Source organism: Motacilla alba, chromosome 28 (assembly GCF_015832195.1).
Source record: "Motacilla alba alba isolate MOTALB_02 chromosome 28, Motacilla_alba_V1.0_pri, whole genome shotgun sequence".
Taxonomy (NCBI): Eukaryota; Metazoa; Chordata; class Aves; order Passeriformes; family Motacillidae; genus Motacilla; species Motacilla alba.
This window is the reverse complement of record NC_052043.1, coordinates 4,437,648-4,458,029: the sequence shown is the minus strand read 5'-3', so window position 1 is coordinate 4,458,029 and position 20,382 is coordinate 4,437,648. Positions and strand designations below refer to the sequence as shown.

The window sequence follows — 20,382 nt, the reverse complement described above, 5'->3', positions numbered from 1 at the left end:
TGCTGCCCCAGTGCTCCCCACTGCACTGGGGACAGGTGAGCTGTGTCGGGAGTGGCTTCCTTGGTACCCAAGGGACACTGGGAAGGGGGAACAGTAAGTGTCTGCCAATGTCCCATCCTATGGGGGGTCCCATCTCGTGGGGGGGAGGGTCCCATCTCGTGGGGAGGTCCCATCCCCTGAAGGACGGAGCTCCCCTGAAGCTGTCCCCATCCCTGTCTTTTCCCTTGCCTGTCCCCTGGCCATGCAGGCACGGGCCCCAAAGTGCTGCAGCCGTGGCTCATTGGCCTCACAGCCGTCGTCGTCTTCCTCTTCATTGTCTTCGTTGTGCTGCTCGTTAACCGGATCTGGACTCTCAGGAAGAAGAGGTTGGATTGGTGTGGGGGGCGGGGGGTGCTGGCCAGGGGAAAACTGCGTGGAAGGTCGCCATGGGCTGGGGCAGGGTTGTCCCCGGGCACAGTTCAGCCTCTCTCCCCTCGCAGGAAGGAGAACGACCACCCGGAGACCCTGGAGACTGACAGGTACCACAGCCCGGGTGCCGCGGGGCAGCACCGGGATCCCCCCCCCCGCACCGGGGCTCGGCTTCCCTCGGGGCTGCCGCGTCCCGGCTGTGCCCTCGCCGTGGCTGGAGGCGGCCGTGCCGCGGTGCCGGCGCAGTGCCCGGCTGACCGACGTTCCCTCCCCACCGCAGGCTGGAGCGCTCCGGCCACGTCAACCCGGCGGCTGAAGACTGGGATGAGCTGAGGGACGACAAGCAGCAGAGCAAGGCCACGGCCACATCCTTCTGAGTGTCCCCCGCACCCTCTGCCCGCGCCGGAGCGCCTCTGGCGGGCGCCGCATCCTCACCCCGTCCGCCGAGCGGGGATCCGCGCCGGGTTTCGGCGACAGCCGCGGCCACCGTGGCACCTCCCGCCCCGCGGCCGGCCCGGCTGTGACCAAGACCCGGCGCGGATCACCCGCTCGCCGGAGCTGAGCGGGAGGGCGGCGGCCGGAGGCGGCAGCGGGGGCCTCCCCGTGCCCCCGAGCCTGGGCCGGCGGGGGTCCCAGCCCGGGGGGACGAGGATAGCCCCCTCCCCAGACGTGCCCACTAAAGGTTCCCCCAGCCTACCCCGGCGTCAAGCGTGTCGTGTCACCGTGCGGGGGAGGGGGCCGTCCGGCACCCCTGGGTGCCACTCGGGCAGGGGACAATGGCAAGTTCCAAGCTGCCGGACCCCGGCGACCTCGGCAGGGCGGGAGCCGGTGTCCCGCCACATCGCTGCCGGGCCAGCCCGGACCGAGGGGTGGGCACCGAGGGGACACGGGGGGTGGGGGGGCTCGTCCTGAGCAGTGCTTGGGGACCCTGGGCACCGCGGGGGGTGAAGCGCAGCTTCGGCCAACGCTGATATACGGGTGGCGACAGTGACGTCACACCGCCAGGCGGTGACGTCACGCGCATGAGGCGGTGACGTCCCGTGGCCAAGGGCTGAAGCAGAGGAAGTGGCAGCAGCTCCGAAGTCCCACGTGAAGCGCGGCTGCCCCACCCATGTCCTGTCCCCACATGTCCCCTCCCTGCTCCCGCCTCCGTCCCCCTCCTGTGCCGGGCCAAGGGCGGCCGTGGGTGGGGGTCCCTCCTCTGGGTGCCCCCTGTGGGGCAGGGCTCTGCTCTCCCCCGTGCCCCCCTCCTCCGCTGGGACGCCCGTGTTCTCCCCGCTTGGGCAGCGGGCCTCAGTTCCCCTGGGGCAGCGAAGGAAGGGCGGAGGCGAGCTGGAGTTGAAGCATAGCTTGTTTAATTTTTATACATTTTTTTTTTGTCTTTTTTTTTCGTTTTCATTTTTTAATCTTTTTTTTGTGTGTCAGTTTTTCTTTTTTGTTTTTTTTTTCTTCTTTTTTTGTCTCTTTTTTCTCTTTTTTGCATAGGGGAGGGGGGTACAACAACAAAAAAAAAAAGGAAAAGAAAAGAAAAAAAAACAAAACAAAAGAAACAAACAAACAAAAAGAAAACAACAACAACAAAAAAAAAGAAAACCCAAAATCCGTATCAGGGTCAGTAAGTGTATGTAGGCAGGAGCGGCGCTATCGGTAATGGCTGCGTACAATGGTATAATCAAATATCGTGAAGCACCAGGGAGGCGAGCGGGGGTCGGGGGGTCATGCGGGGCCGGGGGCGCGGGGGGCGCGGGGGCCCGGCCCCGGCTGGCGGCCCTGGTGCGCTCGCGGTGTGTATCGGCTGCGGCAAAGCGAAAGCGAGAATCCGGCGAACGAGTAAAATATAACTGCGGGGAGGGGGCACCCCCGGCCCGGGGGAGCGGGGACCCCCGAAAAGGCGGGCGGGCAGCCGGCGGCGCGGAGGCACTGCGGCGGGATTTTTGGTTTGGGTAAGAGGCGCGGTCCGGCCGGCTGCCGCCTCGGCGCCTTTTTGGGGCGGTTTCTGTCCTTTTGCCGCTCTTTGCCCAGGGGTGGGATTTCCCCCAAGCCCGGCTCCACCTCCCGCCTGCTCCCGGGCACGGACCGGGGCACCCCTGGGCATCGCTGGGGCACCCCGAGGGGCGTCGGTGGGTGTTGCTCGAGGCGCCCTGCGGGGCACCTGTGAGCACCACCTGGGGCACCCGGAGGAGCACCCATGGGCATCACCCGGGGACACCCAAAGGGGCATCACCTGGAACACCCGTGGGACCCCCATGGGCACCAGGTGGGGCGCCCGGGGGGGCACCCGCGGGTATCACCTGGAGCACCCACAGTGATACCCACGGGCGCCGCACAGGGGACCCAGAGGGTCACCACGGGCGCCTCCCGGGGCACCCATCACCGGGGGCACCCATCCCAGCCGGTGGCGGGATACCCGGGGGGGGGGCAGAAAGCAGCAAATTCCAAACTCCGAGTACAAAAAAACCCCAACCAAAACAAAACAAAAACCAGAACCAAAAAAAAAACCCAAATTAAAAAAAAAAAAAAAAAAAAAAAGAAGCCCAAACCCCACCAAACAAGACATATATATATATATATATATATATATATATATATATATATATATATTCCTTTGCGATTTTAAGTACCTTAACTGTGTGGGGGCCCGCGCCCCTCCCCCCCCCCGGCCCTGCAGCCCCATATATATATATATATGTGGAGATATATATATATATATAGATATATATATATATATATGTACAGGTTATTAGTTTTATTTATAGGTCGCAAGGACTATTTTTAATTAATTTTTTTAAGCCGACGAGCCCGACTAAAAACCCTCTAGGAGAGACTGTAGTGCATGAAACCCCCGCGGTGATTGTCGAGCGGAGCCCCATCGTATCCCCATCCTGCGGGGGACCCCCCAGAGCTTCCCCAGGGAAGGGGTGTTCTCCACCCTGGCTTTGCGCTCGCCCCGACCGTGGCCGTCGAGGCCGCCAGAAGATAAAAAAAAAGAAGGGAGAATGATTAAAAAAATAGAAATGATAAAAATGAGCGGTGCCCCCCTGCCCCGCGGAGGGACCGGGGCTGTTGCATATTCCCTTTGGGCAGAGCCGGGGTGCGGCCCGGGGGTGTCGGGGGAGCAGTGCAAAGACCCCGGAGCACGGGGGGCTCCCCGGCCCCGCAAGGGGAAGCCCCCGGCACGCCCCTCCCCAGTGCCGCCCTACGGGCTGGGGGGCGTCGAGTTGATTCTTTTTTGCCTTTTAAAATTTGGTTTAAGGTGCTTTTCTTGCCGAGGGCGGGTTTTGGGGGGCTGCGGCCGCAGCCCGGCCGGACTTGCAGCCGGCCCGGGGGGTGGGGAGTCAGCACAGAGGGGGCAGGGGACGGCCCCGGCGGTGTCCCCCCGGGGACAGGGGCCTCCGGGGCTTCCTCGGGGCGGGGGGACCAGGCCCGAGGGGCGCCAGCGCCCCTCGCTTCCCCGGGGCTGGCCGAAGGGGCTGCCTGGTGCCCCCCGCTCCCTCCCTCCGCTGTCACTGTCACCGTTTAAAAATGCTTTTTTTTTTTTTTTTTAAATATTTTTTTGCTGAACCTTTTTCCAGCCTTAACTCCCCTCTCTTTTTTCTATTAATTTTTTTAAATTTTGTCTTCTTCCCCCCTCTTTTTTTTTTTTTTTTTTTAATTCTAATGCTTCATTCCTTCCCCCCCCCCCCCCCGCCCCCAGCTGGACGCCGCCCCCACTCCCTCCTTGCATTGTCCTTGCAGAAATCAATACTGCACCTTGCATAAAGAAGCGTTTCCCAAGGCTCCCCCCAAGGAACTGGGACCCTCAAACCAGCCTCAACTGTGGGCGAAACCCGGCGGGACGCGACCACCCCTCATCCCCCACTAATACTTTCGGACACCAAAAAAAAAAAAAAAAAAAAAAAAGAAAAAAAAAAGGAGAACAAAACCAAAACAAACAAACAAACAAACAAACAAAAATTAAAAACTGTTGACGACGACGTTTCTTCACGCCCGAGCAGCAGCGATGCCGGGGCCACCCGCCCACCGGTGTCACAACCCGCGTCAGTTCTCAGCCCCAGGGAGCTCGGGGGGTCTTTAGCCGGCGGAACGCTGGGGTTTTAAGGCAAATTCAGGGGGTTTAGGGGGTGTCGGGCCCTGCTCGACAGCGGGCACAGCAGGGAGAGGCGGCAGGAAGGCACGTCCTGCCGCTCCCTGCCGCGCCGGCCGGACCCCGGGGATGAAGCCGATGGGGTGGAGGTGGGGGGGAGGCTGTGACCCCCCTGACATCAGCCCGGGGGACACAGGGAGGCTGTGACCCCCCTGACATCAGCCCGGGGGACACAGGGAGGCTGTGACCCCCCTGACATCAGCCCGGGGGGCACAGCTACATTCACACGGTTCCATTCCTGTCACGAGAGCAGCCGGGCTCAGCGCTCCGGGCCCTGCGCCTCGTTGCAAACCAATTAAAAAGTGGGGGTCCCCTAAGGGGCAGCGGTGGGAGCCCCGGGATCAGCCCTGCGGGTCCCCATCCCCGCTCCGGCGCGGAGCCCGGCACACCCCGCTCAGCCCTGCCGCGCCCGGACACCGCGTCCCCCACGACTTCTGGGGGGGTCTCTGGCCCTGGGGTCCCTGCCGCCTCCCGCCTCGCTGCCTTTGGTTGCTGGAAGCAGAAAAAAACCAAATGAAAACCCCCCAAAAGGGAAGGAAAACAAAGCAAAGAGAGGCAAAGCAAAGGGATGGCCGCCCCCCCGGCCGGCCCCCCGCAGCTATTGCATATTCCGGTGTGTTGGCGCAGAGGATGCATCGGTACTACCAACTGGAAGACGTTTCTGAGGGGGAAAATCGGTTAGAAAAGAAGAAGAATAGAGAGAAAAAGGGACTTTTCCGGCCGAGAAGAAGCCATGCAGGAGGCGGGGGGGGGAGGGCAGCGGCCCCCGGCCCCCCCGGCCCCCCGGGAGCCCCGGGCATGCAGCGACTCCCTCGCACTGATATCGGGTCCAGTAATACTTAGGCTTCGAAGGCAAGGCACATCATGTGGTATAAAATTTCGTGCAAATTAGGAAAACATGGATTTTTTTTCTTGTGTGTGGTTTTTTTTTTTTTTTTTTTTACGGCTGTTTTTTTCTTTTATACAGATTTTTTTGTTTGTTTTTTTTCCTCTTTTTTTTTTTTTCTCTTTTGCTGAAGGGGAAGGTAGAGCCGGTTAATAAGAGTCTGCCATGCACAGCATCAGCCAGCCGCAGCTGGGTTGAGCCAGGTCACCAGATCCTGTTAAAGCACCATGCAGTTTATTTGTCTTTTTTTTTTTTTTTTTTGTCTTTTTGTCTTTTTTTATGTGTTTCTTTTCTCAGATCTTAAAAAAAACAAACAGGTTTCCCTCTCCGCCGAGCGCTTTTTTGTTGTATTTTTTTTCCTTTTTTCTTTTTTTTCTTTTTTTTTTTTTTTTTTTGGTGGGTTTTCTCCTTTTCTTGTCCTTTTTTATTATTTTTCTGTCTCCCGGGATTTCCTGCATCAGCCCTTTCCCCGGTGTCTCGTTGTGCCGTCCCGGGGGGGTGGAAAGCGGGGGAAGCGGGGGCGAGGCGGGGGCCTCTGGGATGGGGGATGCGGTGCCGGTGGTCCTCGGGGCGGCTCTGGGTGCCAGGGGACGGGGCCAGGCGGGTGGCGACGGTGGCCTCGGTGACATCCCCAGCTCCTGGACATCCCACGGTGGCTTCTCTCCATCACCGCCCTTCGGGTGTCCCCTGGGCAGGAGATCTTTTGGGGACCGGACTCCTCGCTGGGGACAACGGGACGGGCTCCTTCGTCCTCTTCCTCCTCCTCGCCTCGGCCGTCGCGGGTCCCTCTGCTCTAAGGCACTGCCACGTCCCTGCGTCCCTTTGCCGGCCGCGCTGTCACCGCACGGGACGGGGACGGCCGAGCGCTTCCTCCCGCGCTGCCCCGGCCGGGGGCTCCTCCGGGAAGGCCGGGACCCCTCCCCGCCGCAGTTCAGGCACTTGACGCGGGGCCAGGGGCTCCGAGGGACTCCGGGGGACTTCGAGGGGCTCCGGGGGACTGGCTCTGCCCTCGGCATCGCTCGGGCTTCTTTGCTCCATCCTTTTATATTCCAAAAAAAAAAAAAAAACAAAACAAAAAACCAACCCAAAAAAACAAACAAACAAACAAAAAAAACCCCCAACCAAACCCAAAAAACCAAAACCACCAAACCCAAAAACCCCAAACCAGCCGTCCCGGCAAGCCGGTGCCGGGGACTCCACCTCCTCCTCTTCCTCTTCACCTTTTTTTTTGTGATTTTGTTTTCTTTTCTCCTCTTCTTTTTCCTTTTTTTTTTTTTTTTTTTTTTTTTTTGATGATTCCCTCTTAAAAGTGCATTTCCTATAAAATGTGCAACACGAGCGCACCCTGCCTCCCAGCCGGTACCTGTCCACAGGAATGCATAGCTCAAACACACGGACGCACGCCCCCCTCCCCAGCCCCACGGAACCCCCTGGGCGCGAGGACACGCCGGGGACACAGGGACACGGGTGGGGACACGCGGGGCCTGGGCCGGTGCAGGCTTCGGGGAGGAAGGCGACCGGAGAGACGGTGACCGGTTGCCTCGGCGCGACGGCGGCCGCCGGGCCGCGACAGTCCCCGCGCCGTGTCCCCGACGGCATCGGGGTGCCACCGCCGCTGTGACGCGTGGGGCCGTGGTGGGAGCGTCCCGACACCGTGTCCGAACGGGAACCGCGGTGCCGCCGCCGCCGCGACCCCATCTCCGGCCGCGCCCACGCACCCTCTGCGGTCACGAGCCCCCTCCTCCCGCGCCACCCGCTCGATCCACCGTGCCACCGCACCACCGTCACCGTGTCACCGCAGCACGATGTCACCGTCCCCGGCGCGCCGGCACAGCACGGAGCGTCCCCCGCCCGACCGCGGGGCTGCGGCAGCGGGAGGGAGCCCCCACCCCGCCCCGCCCCAGCCCCGGGACCCCCGGCAGGCCGGGGCCGGGGGAGGTTTTGATCTGCTTTACTCACATAGAGGCAAGAGCGAGAGAGTCAAAGCCGTTTGCATATTCGGCGAGCGGCCGGCGGGGCTTGGCGCCGCGGCCCTGCAGCCGCTCCGGGAGGCATTGCTGGCACCGCTTGTGTCAGGTCTCAGCGCGGCGCCGGCCGACGGGGTAAAGAATAGTGTTTTTTTCTTTCTTTCTTTCTTTCTTTTTTTTTTTTTTTTTTTCTGTTTCTTTGTTTTCTGGCGCATCGCCGGGGTGGGGGGAAGGTCCTCCTGGGATGGGTTGTTGGTTTGTTGGTTTTTTGTTTGTGGGTTTGTTTTTTTTAAATTTTAAAACAGTTTGACCCTTTTCCTTCTTCCTTTCCCTTGCTCTTTCCTTCGGGTGTGGGTTTTGCTTGTCGTCGTCGTCGTCGTCGTGAGGTCGCGCTCTCCGTCGTCACCGCAAGGCTGGGCCTGGTGCTCGGGGACGGGGATGTTCCTCTGGGGGTGCCTAAAGCAGAGGAGAAGGGAGGCGAAGGGGCGGCACGGCGGCGGTTATCCCAGGTACCAGGACTGCCGGGAGAGAGGAGAGAGGCCGGCGTTAGTGCTCTGCCCCCGGAGCTGCCCCGTCCTCCCGCCGGTCCCCAGAGCCCGAGACAACTGTCCCTGCGCCGTCCCTGCTGTCCCACGGGGCTGGCGCCCCACTCCTGCGCTGAGTTTGTCCGTCCTCCGCATCGCGGCCACCCGCGTTCCCCAGGGGCCCGGCCCTCCGCACCTTCACGGCAAAGGAAGGCGCTCCCCGGTGCCGCCTGGGGACAGGTAAGGGGGTGGCACGGCTGGGGACCCCGCGAGGTGGCCCCCTGCCACCCTCCCATTGTTTCCCCCCCAGCCCCAAGTTCAAGTTCATTCCCGATTACCTCATGTCTGGTTTCCGTTGGAAACGAGACAGCTCGGGGCCGCTGCTTCCCTTAACTCTTCCAGGCCCCGCCACACATGACCAGAGCGTGGCAGGTCTCAGCTGCCCCCTCTGGGTCACAGCCTCCTAGCCCCGTGCCTGAGTTTCCCCAGGCAGAGCATCCTCGAGCCCTGGGGAGCCTCCCCGAGCACGACCAGGGACACCCTCTCACATGGACCCTGGGGATCCTGAGGGGCTCTGACCCCTATCTCTGGACAGGGACTCTGGCCCCCTGCTCCTCCAAGGTTTCTCCTGCTGCTGCCCCAGGTCTCCTCTTCGGGGACCCAAGGCCCTTGGAGTGCTGCCCATCCCATGTGCAGGACTGGGGAAACTGAGGCAGCGTGGGGGTTGTGATCAGAGCCGGGTCCCCCATGTTTTTCCTCTGGAACGGCACAGCACCCTCAGGTGTCCCAGTTCACGGGTCCCAAATCTCACAGCCTGGCACAGCACAGCACCCCCAGGTATCCTGTGTCACTGCTCACAGCCCCCAGGTGCCCACACCCTGGCACAGCACAGCACCCTGGGTACTCCCCCCAGCCAGGGCAGCAGCCCAGGGTGCCCCAACATGGCACCGTCCACACCCCATCCCTCTGTCCTGTCACCTGTGTCACCTGCCAGGCAGGACTGCAGCTGCCCCTGCAGGGAGTGCTGAGGCCAGAGCACTTGTGTCACAAGTGAGGCCAGGAGCTGCCACCCCTGCCCTGGCGCCGTGGCACTGCCTGCAGCACCAGTGCCAGCTCCGGAATCCAGGACTAATGGAAAGGCCACGGAAAATCACACATGACCTCCTGCTGCAGCTGGAGTGGCCACGGGCACAGGGGAGCGAGAGCAGGGCCTGTGCCCACACAGAGAGGGACCCATGGCCCTGGTGCTCCTCCTTTGGGGATGTTCTGGGCACCTAGGCAGGGTGGTGCCAGGTGGTGCCAGGCAGGACTCAGCCAGAGCACGGCAGTGACCTCCCTCTATGATGGAGGACTCGTAGTGGCCCTGAGCCACCAGCAGCGCCTAAAGCCCTGACACGGGGTGCCCACAGCGAGGATGTCACGGCAGCAATGCCCATGGGCCGCAGCAGTGATGCCAAGGCAATGATGCTCACAGCAGCAAAGCTGGCAGTGGCAGTGCCAGAGCTGCAGTGCCACGGTGGTGATGCCCACGGCGGCGCTGCCCATGGAAATAACCCCACAATGGCGATGTACACAGCAGTGGTGCCCAAAGTGGCATTGCCACAGTAGCAACAGCCATGGCAGTGACGCCGTGGTGGGGGCATCCACAACAGCAATGCCTGCAGTGGCCAGGCCAGTGGTGGCAATGCCCACAGCGGTGATGCTGCTGCTATGGTGATACTCCTTGTGGCCTCAGACATGGTGGCAAGGCCACAGCAGCGATGGCCACAGAGGTTACATCCACAGCAGCAGTGTCCCATGGCAGTGATGCCACAGTGGCGATACCCACGGTAGTGCCCACAGCAACAATGCCCACGGGAGCAATAAACATGGCAGCAATGCCACGGCGGTGATGCCGTGGTGGCAAGGCCCACGGCAGTGATGCCATGGTGGCAATGCCCTCAGCAGCGATGCCACGGCAGTGATGCCACAGCAGTGATGCCACGGCAGGGGCATGGCGGGGAAGCCCACATCAGCAATGTCACGTCAGCGACAGCCACGATGGCAATGCCAGCACTGGCCATGCCCACGGCAATGCCCACGGCAATGCCCATGGTGATGCCATGGCGAGGGTGTCCGCGGCGAGGGCAGGAGGGTCCCCCCCAGCAGCATCCCCGCTCTCACCTGTGCCTGATAGATACTCCCAGGATCCCTTGGTCCTAATCCCACGAAGGAACGGTTCGCAGGGGGCGTGCCTGGTGCAGAGTAGGCTGGGGAACAAATGAGAGCTCATTAACGGGGCTGCGGGTGGCACTGCCACTGTCCCCCCAGGGGCCAGGCCCGGCCCTCTCCCTGGCACTGCTGGGACTGAGCTCCCTGGCACCCGGTGCTGGCGACCAGGTGACATCCCTGGCTGTGACCTGATGGCAGGTGAATGGAGCCCAGGGATGCTGCACCCAGGGGTGCTGTGCTCGGACGGTACCACCCCTGCTTTCAGGGCGATGACTGAGGCTGGAGGGACGAGGTGCCCCGGGGTGCAGGCGCAGATGGTGTCCCTGGCTGTGCCCGCGCTGTGGCTCCCAGAGCTGAGCTGCCACGGGGAGAACAATGGCAGCCACGAGTTCCACTTGGCCACGTCGCCCTGCTGCCTTGTCCATCTCTCAGCAGTGGAACCTCCAGCCCTGCTGAGCTTCTGGGTTCAGCCCTGCTGAAAGCAGAGTGCTGCCAAGGGGAATGGGGGATTGGGAGCCAGCTGCACCTCTTGGGCACAGCCAGTGTCCTCCTAATGCATCCTGCCCTGAGCCTGCAGGAACTTGCACTCCTCCGTCCCTCCCCAAGGCTGGACCCCATTATCAGCCAGCCCATCCCATGCTGTCCCCTCCAGATTGTCCAGGCTTTGGCTTCTCCAGGCCATGGGATCGCCACACCTTCTGACCAGCTGCTGACAATCAGCCATGGCCCATTACCCAGGGACAATGGCTCGATCAGGCAGGGCTTGACTGTGTGGGGACACAGCAGCCACTTGGGGTACCGTGTCCCATGGGTACAGCAGGATGGGAACAGGAACAACCCCTTCGCAGTGTGTGGTGACGGCACAGTGTCCCACTACTGCAGCACACACCCCTGTGCCAGGCTGGGGTGACACCAGCTCCCCTCTGGCTGTTGGGCCCAGCACCCAAAACCCTCCTGGCCAAGGCTCTTATGGCCCCTGAGGTCGAGGGGAGGGCAAAGAATTTGTCAGCCACCATGCTAACGAAGATCCCAGGTGCCACCTGCCAAGCACTCTGGGGGACCCGCACACAGTCTCTGCTCTGGTGTCACCTCACGCCCCCAACAAGACCAGAATCCCCGGCGCCAAGGACCCCCATGGCAGCAAGAGTACAACAGCCCACACAACACACCAGGCACACAGTCCCTAGTCCCAGTGCCACCCGCGTGCCAGCTGCTCCCTGTTCCCGGCAGCACAGCCACCACCATGGTGGGATAAACAGACATGGAGAGGCCATGGCCTCCCCCTCAGCACTGCTCACACCGAGGGTCTGGGCAGGAACTGCTTTGGAGAGCCCTGCCAAGGCTCCATTCATGCTCAGAGGGACAAGGGGCTCGAGCTGGTCCTTGGGACCAGCACACAACCCCTTGGCTCAGCGGCCACAGCGGCCACCTGCCCAAACCCTGTCCGCTCCGACCTGCCTGAGACCCAGCAAACTCATGGCGTGCCAGCTGCCGCCCTCTCCCCGGCTGCGGGGAGGCCACCTCCGCCAACATCCCCCCAGCACTGGGACAGGGGGACACCCTGGGGGGCTGTGAGAGGAGGGGGCCAGCCGGGCCGGGGAGCAGGGTGGGCGCCGCGGGTGCTTACTGGGTGATGTCGGCGAGGTCGTCCCTCCCTCGGAAGTTGTCGTGGTGGATTTGGTGTCAGGAGAGACGGCCAAGCGGGGCATGCCGGGGGGAGGTGGCGGCGCCAGCATCTGCGTGGGCAGGTAGTGGCTGGGCACTTTCACTTGACCACTTCCATTTAACTGGGGACAACACAGACAAAAAACAAACAGCACAAGCCATTAGGATGCACGCGCACACCAGCATGGCCAGGGAGCTCCAGGGACACCCCCGGCACAGGCACGGGGTGTCCCTCATTGCAGACATGAGTTTGGTGGGTCTCAGAGCAGCCCTGAATGGTCGGCGCTGGCAGCAGGCAGGAAATGACGGCGGGACAGGAGGGGTTGGGGGGCTGTGGAGGCCATGCTCCATGGAGGTCATGACCTAGAGTGGCGCACACTGCAGCTGGGACCCCTCTGTACAGTAGCAGGGGGGTCTCTGAAGCACTCCCTGGAGGGGTGAGGGCACCTAGAGCCCCCAAAGGCTCCCGCACAACTGCTCCATGCCCAATCTGGCCGTGGGCTGCTCCTGATCCGGTGTCCATCAGCCCAGCACTGAGCCACCGCACAGGGGAACAGTGGCCATGCCCCTCACCCTGGCATCAGCCCCTGCTGGAGAGGGGAAACAGGCAAGTGGGCAGAGGTCAGAGGGGTTCCCCAAGAGCTCTGCATCGGGGAGGACAAAGGGGAGCACAGGACAGTATGGGAGCAGGAACACTCCCAGGCTCTGGCTTTAGGTTTGAAGGGTGCCTTTCATGGGGTGTGTGGAGTGCTGGTGGTGCAGGGTGTGTGGTGCGTTGGTAGCTCTGGGTGTATGGGTTAGGGTTAGGGTGCTGCACGCACTGGGTGCTGCATGTGCATGGTGCTGTTACGGAGGTTGTTTGGTGATGTGGGGTGTGGGGTGATGGCTGTGTGGAGCGTGTGGGGTCCCATATCTGTGGGGTGCACTGGGTGCATGGGGGTGCAGGGCACTGTGGCAAGGGAAGACCCACAGCAGCACAGTGTGGTTCTGCCACCCGTGTGGGGACACTGGGGACACGGGTACGGCTCCAGAGGAGCTGATGGGTCACCCGTGGGCTCTGCAGGTGGATGGGGCACGTCAAGCCCATCACTCTCCCGGACACGCCGGCGGACGGTATCTCCAGGAGATGGTCACACAACCCTGGCAGACACCTTGCTCCCCCAACACCCCAACACGGGCTGACGGCTCAGCCCCAGCACCCCAACACTCGCAGTGTCCCGTTCTCGCCGGGGCACAGCACCTCCATCACTGCAGACACGAAGTGCCAACACGGAGCAGGCGCAGCAGCGCTCCCGAACCAACGCACGGCACGGCTGGAGCTCAGCCCCAGAGAACACTCCGCCGGTGCCACCGGAAGACCCCGACCCCCTCGTGTGGCGGCAGAGGTGACGGCGGTGGAGCCGGTCCAGGGGACTCTCCTCGGGCAGCCCCCAGTGCCCATGGACAAGCCTGCGTCCTTACCGGTCCGGGCTGCTGGTTGGACGGGTCGCAGGCCAGCGAGACCAGATCTTTGAGCGGGTCCTGCGGGTTGAGATGAGGCGGGTACCGGATGGCCGTGTGCGGGAAGTAGGTAGAGGCTGTCTGGGGGAGGATGGAGGTGGTGGGGAAATGCAGCGCAGATGATGGGTGCGGGCTTCGGGCGATACCTGCGGGCGACAGCAAAAGGGGACACGCACCTGTGTCACTAGCTGGTGGCTGCCCCAGCCCCCCAACCCCTCAGCGCTCACTCTGTGCCTCGGTTTCCCTGGCAGGACACTCACCGCTGTGCACAGCGATGACGGGACGATGGTGCTGCGTGAAGCTGCTCAGCCGGGGCGAGGAGTCCTGGGGTGATGGGCTGTTGAAGGGGGACTTGTCCATCTCTGTCTTCTTCACAGTGGGGGAGATGCCTGGGGAAAGCAGGGTGCAACGTCAGGACCCGCCATGGGACCCCAAATCCCATGGGTGCTGCCATCTCAGTGCAGTGTTGGGGGAGCTCATTCTGGGGGCAAGGGGCACCCTGGGGTCAGTGTAGGCAGGGGGAGGGTGGTGTGAGCGTGTGTGTTTGTGTGTTGGCAGGAGGGTGGGCACCTCTGGGGGCACATTTGTGTCCATGACTGTGTGTGCATGTGTGTATGTACCAGCACAGCTCTGTACCTGTGTGTGTACACACACAGCTGTGCACAGCTGTGTGCTCCTGCAGGTGTGTGCATGCAGGTGCACACAGCTCTGTGCGTGTGTGTCCCACCCTGGTGGCAGAATGGGCGCCCTCATGGATGCCATTGTGACCCTGCAGCCCCACATGGCACCCACGTCCTCTGGCTGGGGCTGGGGGCGACAGGGGGGGGGCAGGGGAGGCAGAGAGGTGCCAGCAGGGGTGTGACCACCCCAGAGACCCCTGGCAGGAGTGGCTGCCCAGGTCCCCGAGGCCACCCCAGGGCATGGGGCTGAGCCGGGGGGTTGGCAGGCACGTTAATCTCCTGCCTCTGTGGCTTTAGCTCTGGCCATTTGGCCCGGGCCTGGTAATGGGTTTAGCCCTTTCTCAGTCGGGCGTTAGGAGGATTTCCCAGAACATCCCGTACGGGATTGCCAAGCCCCCCTCCCCGCCGCCAAGGCTGAGCCCCCCTGCCAGCCACCCTCACCCCTGCCTGGGTCAGGCCACCAGCAGGGCACAGATGCCCTGGCACAGCTCCCTCCTGCCTCCATGCACCATTTTGGGGAGGGGGCTGCACCTTCCCCAGGACTGCCCCTGCACCAGCCCCACGGGGCAGGATGGGGTACAGTCCCTGCACACACGGGACACAGTTTAGGGGCTAGACCTGCATCCCCCAAACCTCCTTCCAACAGGATCGGTGCCTCCAGCCCTCCAGCCAGGCACCCCCAGGCTCTGGCAGAACTGGGGGCTGCTGTGGAACCCACCCTGCTGCTGGGGGAGGCAGGAGAAGAGCCAAGAGAGGAGGAAGAGGAGCAGCTTCTTTGCCTGCACCTCGGGGTGTGGGAGCTGCTGTGCCAGCCCTGCAGCATCGCTTTAATTAGCCCAGCCCCCCCCCTTTCTTAATGAACAGCTAATTGGGGCTTGTCTAGACAGGAAAGGGAAAAAAACCACCAAGCCAGAAAGCTGTCCACAGTGATGTGGGGCTGGGGGCAGCCGACTTGGGGCTGGGAGAGGCTGGTGTGGGGCTGCCAGACCAGACATGGGGCTGGAGGCTGGGTTGGCCCTACAGAGAGACGCCGTGTGTTGAATTTGGGATTCCTGTAGCAACACCACAGTCCCCACAGAGCCCTGCCAAAAGTGGGGGGCCACAGACACACCTAGACACCTATGGAAAGCCTGTGCCTAAATCAGGGGGGCTTGACAGCAACCCCACACACCCCATGGAAAAGCAGCAGGAATGTTCTGAGGGACTTGAGGGTGGCACCACAGCCCCCATGGCCAGTGTGTCCTGACCATAAGGCCCATAGGGACACTGGGGCACAGACAGTGCCCAGATGGTCACACGGGGTTCTGGCAGTGGTTTGCAGAATGCTGGGAGCAGGATGGGGGCCCCAGGGCACTGGAAGGGCACTGGTAAGGAGGTGGCACCTACCCCCTTCCATGTCTTCTGTCCAGTTGCGGCTGCTGCTGGTGGGGGAGTTGGAGGAGGTGTAGTACTCGCCCCCAGGGCTGGTGTCGATGTCATCCTCCATGGACCCCGACTTGTGCCGTTTGCTCCTGGGAACAGGGAAGGGTCACAGAATCACAGAATGGTTTGGGTTGGAAAGGACCGTAAAGCTCATCCCATTCCACTCCTGCCATAAGCAGGGACACCTTCCATTGTCCCAGGGTGCTCCAAGCCCTGTCCAGCCTGGCCTTGGGCACTGCCAGGGATCCAGGGGCAGCCCCAGCTGCTCTGGGCACCCTGTGCCAGGGCCTGCCCACCCTCACAGGGAAGTGAACCCATCTAGCCCTGCCCTCTGGCAGTAGGAAGCAATTCCCCCTTGTCCTGGCACTCCATCCCTTACCCAAGCTTCCTCTCCAGCTCTCTTGGAGCCCCTTTAGGCCCTGCCAGGGGCTCTGAGCTCTCCCTGGAGTTTTCTTTTCTCCAGGCTGAACACCCCCAGTTCTCCCAGCTTGTCACGGGTCAGTGCCAGCCCGTGGCAGGACCTGGCTGCCCCTCGCCTTCCCCACAGCCGTGCTCGGGCTGGCCCCAGCACCACCCTGGCACAGCCCCGCTGGCACCTACCCGCTGGAGGAGGTGCTGGGCAGTGTCCTCCTCATGCCGGTGCTGGAGGGGTTCAGGTCATAGGCCAGGTGGCCCTGCAGCTCCCCCAGGGAGAAGTTTGGCCCTGTGCCTGTCACCACCGGCGCTGCAGGGAGAGAGAGGGGTCACTGGGGCTCGGTGGGGAGGGGAGCCCCAGCCCACAGTGGGCTGGGGGGGCTGTTGGGACACTGCTGTGCCCAGGCAGCCGAGGGTTGGGCTGTGGCATCACAGTCACACTCACTTCGGGACACCTGGATGAGCTCGGTGACACTGAACACCCCTGAGGTGACGAAGCTTTCCTGGAAGTCTGTCGAATCTGTGTGGGAGAGAGGAGGGCATGCTGAGGGGGCAGCAGAACCACCCCTCCCATCCTGCACTGCCTTGTGGCGATGCTCGAGGGCACCCCAAATCCCATCTGTCTCTCTCCTTAGCTTCCACTCCACTTCCTGCTCCAGCAAGAGACCGCCCCAATTGGTTCTCTCTGCTGAAGATGGCCTGGACCTGCTCAGTGCCTCAGTTTCCCTGGGGCTGAGAGTGCTGGCAGGGCTTGAGGCTTTACCCCCACCATGGGAGCTCCATGGCAGCTGCTGTCCCCAAGGGCTGTGGCCTCTGCGGGACTCTGCTGGGTGTAGGACAAGGCTAAGGCTATGCTCAGCTCATTGCAGGGGCCAGGCAGTGGCTGGCAGTGGCTGGCAGCTTGACCGTATGTCATAGGCCCCCCCTCCCCCACCATGACAGGGACCCTGGGGACAGTCAGGGGTGTCCCTTGTCCTTTGCCCAAGCCCTGCCCTCTGGACTCACCCAGCGTGATGGGTTTGCTGTCCTCCTGGTCTGAGCCAATGCCTGTCCGGGGGCTGCTGCTCTGCTCTGCATCTGCAAGAGGCAAAGCCCAGGGTGAGCCCCCCGTGCCAGTGGCAGCCTCCATGCCGGTGTGAGCCAGGATTGCCACCAGCTGACTGCCCTCCCATTGCCCTGCTGGGGGAAACTGAGGCATAGGCTGCCCAGCAGCTCTCACCACAGCAGGGCCACCACCAAGCTGGCATGTCCCCAGCCGCTGAGGAACAGTCACCAACCAACCCCCCTTGCCCTCCCTGCCAGCGACAGGAGCAGGGACAGCGCCACATGCAGGGTCTGTGCAGTGCTCCCCGCATGAGGGGAACCCCAGGGCAGGGCTGCATGATGGTCACCTGGCCCTGCTCCTGCCTCCTCTCTCCAGCCACAGCCATGACCCAGTGCTGCCCCACCAGGCAGTGACACCGCAGCATGGCACCACCTGTGGCACCTTGTTCTGCCTCTGTCCAGCTCCTGCAGGGCAGCAGGGCTTGGGAGAGCACCTGCTCTGACCCCTGGAGCCCTGTCCAGCCCTGCTCCCTCTTGGCTAAAAATATCCCAGCTCAGACGCTGAGCTCAGCAGCCCTGGCACGGCCTGGCACAGCCCAGACCCTGCAGTCAGGAGCATGCTTCCTCACCTGGCTGCTGCCAAAGCCCCTCCATAACTTTTGCCATGTATTTCTCCCCCACACTCCTTCTTCCCCGTTTTTCCATTCTCCTCCTCCTCCTCCCACCCCTTGGCCTCCGGCATTTCTCTCTGGCAGCCTTGGCAGATGTCAGGAAAGGGCTGAGACAATCCGAAAACACCAACAAAACCACGCAGCTGCAACTGCCAGCCCATGTGCCTGCCTTGGGATTTTTCCCTTTCTCCCTGCTTTTCTCCTCCTTTTTCTCCCCTCAATTCCCTTGCACTCACATGTGGCTCCCAGACTGGTTATCCTTGGCTTGGCAAGTTATCCATGTGGGCCCCATGCCACACCCCACCCTGACACCCCTGTGTGCTGCCCACCAGGCAGGCAATCCATGGGGGCAGTGGGACTGTGCCACTTCCCAGCCCGTGTGCCCACATTCCCCAGGGACTGCTCAAGACCGATGCCAAATCAGCCATTTTGTCTCCCTGCCCAGCTGCCGTCATCCCCTCCACCCATCCCGTGCCAGCCTGGCACCATGCTGGCAGCGCCATGGCATCCTGCCCCGATGCTGCTCACAACCACCAGCCCCCCCCATGCCCGCACCCCAGGCTCCCTCCAGGCAGCCATTTTAGGGAGCAGAAACTCCCCCTGGAGACGGGCGCAGGGTTTTTTCCTTCCCTTCCCTTCATTTCTCTTTTTTGAGCCCTATTCCCCCATTTTGAAGCGGCTGCGTGCCCAAGTATTGGGGTGCGGGTGGTGGGAGCGAGCAGGGCACAAATCAGCTGGGATGGGGGAGTGGCTGGGGACCCCCCCTGCGCATCTACGGGCACCGTGTGGCCGGACACGGCCCCTCCTCGCCTCTAAAAACAACAAATCTGGCGGCAGCTCTGGAAGTGGTTAGCGTGGAGCCCGGCCAAGGCGCGGGACGGAGGCTGGCGGTCACAGCCTGAAGCCGGCCTGGCTCCCCACAGCCCCCCACCGTGGCCTCAGGGCTCCCTGGGACCCCACTTGCCTCCCAGATGGCCCTACTTGCCCCGTCCTGGGATGCCTGGCCTCTGGGGAGCTCCCCAGGCCATGGTGCCTCTGAGGTGCCCACACAGCCTTGGGCTCAGCCCAGGGACCCCCACCACTCGTCCCGAGGTGCCCCACATGGACCTTTGCCCGCACCAAACCACCCCAGCCTGGTCCCCGTTCCCCAGGGCACTCGGGAGGGCCATCACTGGCCCTGCGTGCCCCAGGGGGGCCTCTCGTTCCTGTACCCCCACACCGTCGCACGGCACCACCCTGACCCGGCACCGCCCGTGCCCCCAAACCGACCCCCACTCCTGAGGGGCCCTGGGCACCCGCCCCCAAACCGACCCCCGCTCCTGAGGGACGCTGGGCACCCGCCCCCAAACCGACCCCTGCTCCTGAGGGACCCTGGGCACCCGCCCCCAAACCGGGCTCTCGGCTCCCACCCGCAGCAGCCCGAGCAGCAGCCGGGACTTTCCCGAGCTCGGAGGCTTGGCAGCGGGGCCGGCCCCTCCCTGCCCCCTCGTGTCCGGGCTGATGGAGGCGGTGGGTGCGAGGCCCGGGCCGGGGCCCGGCACCCCCGGCGCTCCCCGTGGCTGGGGGAGCTCCCTCGCCAGCAGATTTCTGGCTGCCTCCTCGGCGCGGGGCGGCCGGGCCAAGCGCTGCTCTCACCGCCATGTGACGGCCGCCTGCGCCGGCTGGCGCGCTAAAATGGCGAAGGGAGCCCTGGGCTCACGGGCCGCGCTCCCCACAAGGGGTGTTTGGGGGAGACTCCAAACCCAGGACCCAACTAGTCCCCAGCACCACAGAAGAGAAAGAAGCCTGTAAAGCTCCCCCTTGCCCCCGCTGCTTCGTTGGTTCTGCGCCCTCCACCCCCCCGGGAGGCCGGGATGGGGGATGGAGGTGGGGGTGGTCTTGCTGCCAAATTGTGGGGAGCTCAGGGGGGAGGGGATTCAGTGCCGGGGTCGTCTCCGGCGAGGCAGAGGAGAGTGCTCAGTGCCCAAACAGGTCGATCCAATCTCTTTTAAAAATAGCCAAGTGTGTGCCCGGTGGGGGCGCAGGCTGCCTGGGCTCCGGGCCGCGCTGGCAGCCTGGCCCCGTGCCACCCATTGAATTACGGATCCCGCACCCCGGCCCCGCTGGCTGGCACGGTGCCCCCGGGCCCCAAGCGACACCCGCCCGCGGTCTCAGCGCGTGGGAACGACCCCCGGGCAGCAGGGCCGGCCCCGGGGGGTGTCACTGCAGGCCGGGTGCCCCCCGGGGCTGGCGCAGCTGCGGGAGAGCCCTGGCTCGGTGCCCGAGCGCTGACGGTAACAGGGCACGGTGTTACCGGCAGCGGCGCGGGCGCAGGCGCAGAGGCTGGAGGATGCCGGGGGCTGGGGGAGCTGCTGGCGCCGGTGGGAGCAGTCCCAGCCCCACGTCGAGGGCAGCAGCCTTCCCCCCTTTCCCCAGCACTGCCAGCCGAGGGCAGGGGATGGGAGAGGGCTCAGCACTGCTGCCTGCAGGCTTCTGCCCCGTGCCTCAGTTTCCCTTGGGGCTGGCTGGGGAGGAACTGCCCCCCTGCCTCATGTTCCGTGGCCACACAGCCCCAGCACCTCCTCAGGTGTCACTGCACTCCTCCCGCTGCCCACGGCGACAGCGTGGACCAGTAGGGCCTGGAGTGAACAGCCTGGTCAGGATGGAAGACCCCTGGAAACCGGAGGGAGCCAATGTGCCGTGGGGCAGATCCCACTGCAAGGGCTGGGGCGAGCAAGGCTGCGGGAGGGTGTGATTTGGGGGACCCCCAGACCCCCAGAACTCCTCATCCCAGTCTCACAGTGACCCCAAGTCCGAGCGGCACTGCCTGTTCCGCTGCCCGTCCCACTGTCCATCCCTCTGCCGCC

At 63.2% G+C, this 20,382-nt stretch overlaps 1 protein-coding gene across 4 annotated transcripts in view; it reads right to left on the bottom strand.

Moving 5' to 3' along the window:
• Positions 1–5,700: 5,700 nt before the first annotated feature.
• The window catches only part of NFIC (nuclear factor I C), a 40,775-nt gene continuing 26,093 nt past the window's right edge, over positions 5,701–20,382 (bottom strand). For 2 of the 4 annotated variants that reach the window (XM_038163810.1, XM_038163809.1), the window contains exons 3-11: positions 16,827–16,898; positions 16,267–16,341; positions 16,008–16,131; positions 15,372–15,496; positions 13,566–13,694; positions 13,267–13,451; positions 11,768–11,927; positions 10,093–10,178; positions 5,701–7,923 (exon numbers count right to left, since the gene is read on the bottom strand). In XM_038163810.1, coding sequence (XP_038019738.1) covers positions 7,906–7,923; positions 10,093–10,178; positions 11,768–11,927; positions 13,267–13,451; positions 13,566–13,694; positions 15,372–15,496; positions 16,008–16,131; positions 16,267–16,341; positions 16,827–16,898 — 974 coding nt within the window. In that variant the 3' untranslated portion in view covers positions 5,701–7,905. The remainder of the gene's footprint in view (positions 7,924–10,092; positions 10,179–11,767; positions 11,928–13,266; positions 13,452–13,565; positions 13,695–15,371; positions 15,497–16,007; positions 16,132–16,266; positions 16,342–16,826; positions 16,899–20,382) is intronic. The other 2 variants (XM_038163811.1, XM_038163813.1) reach the window with 2 other exon arrangements.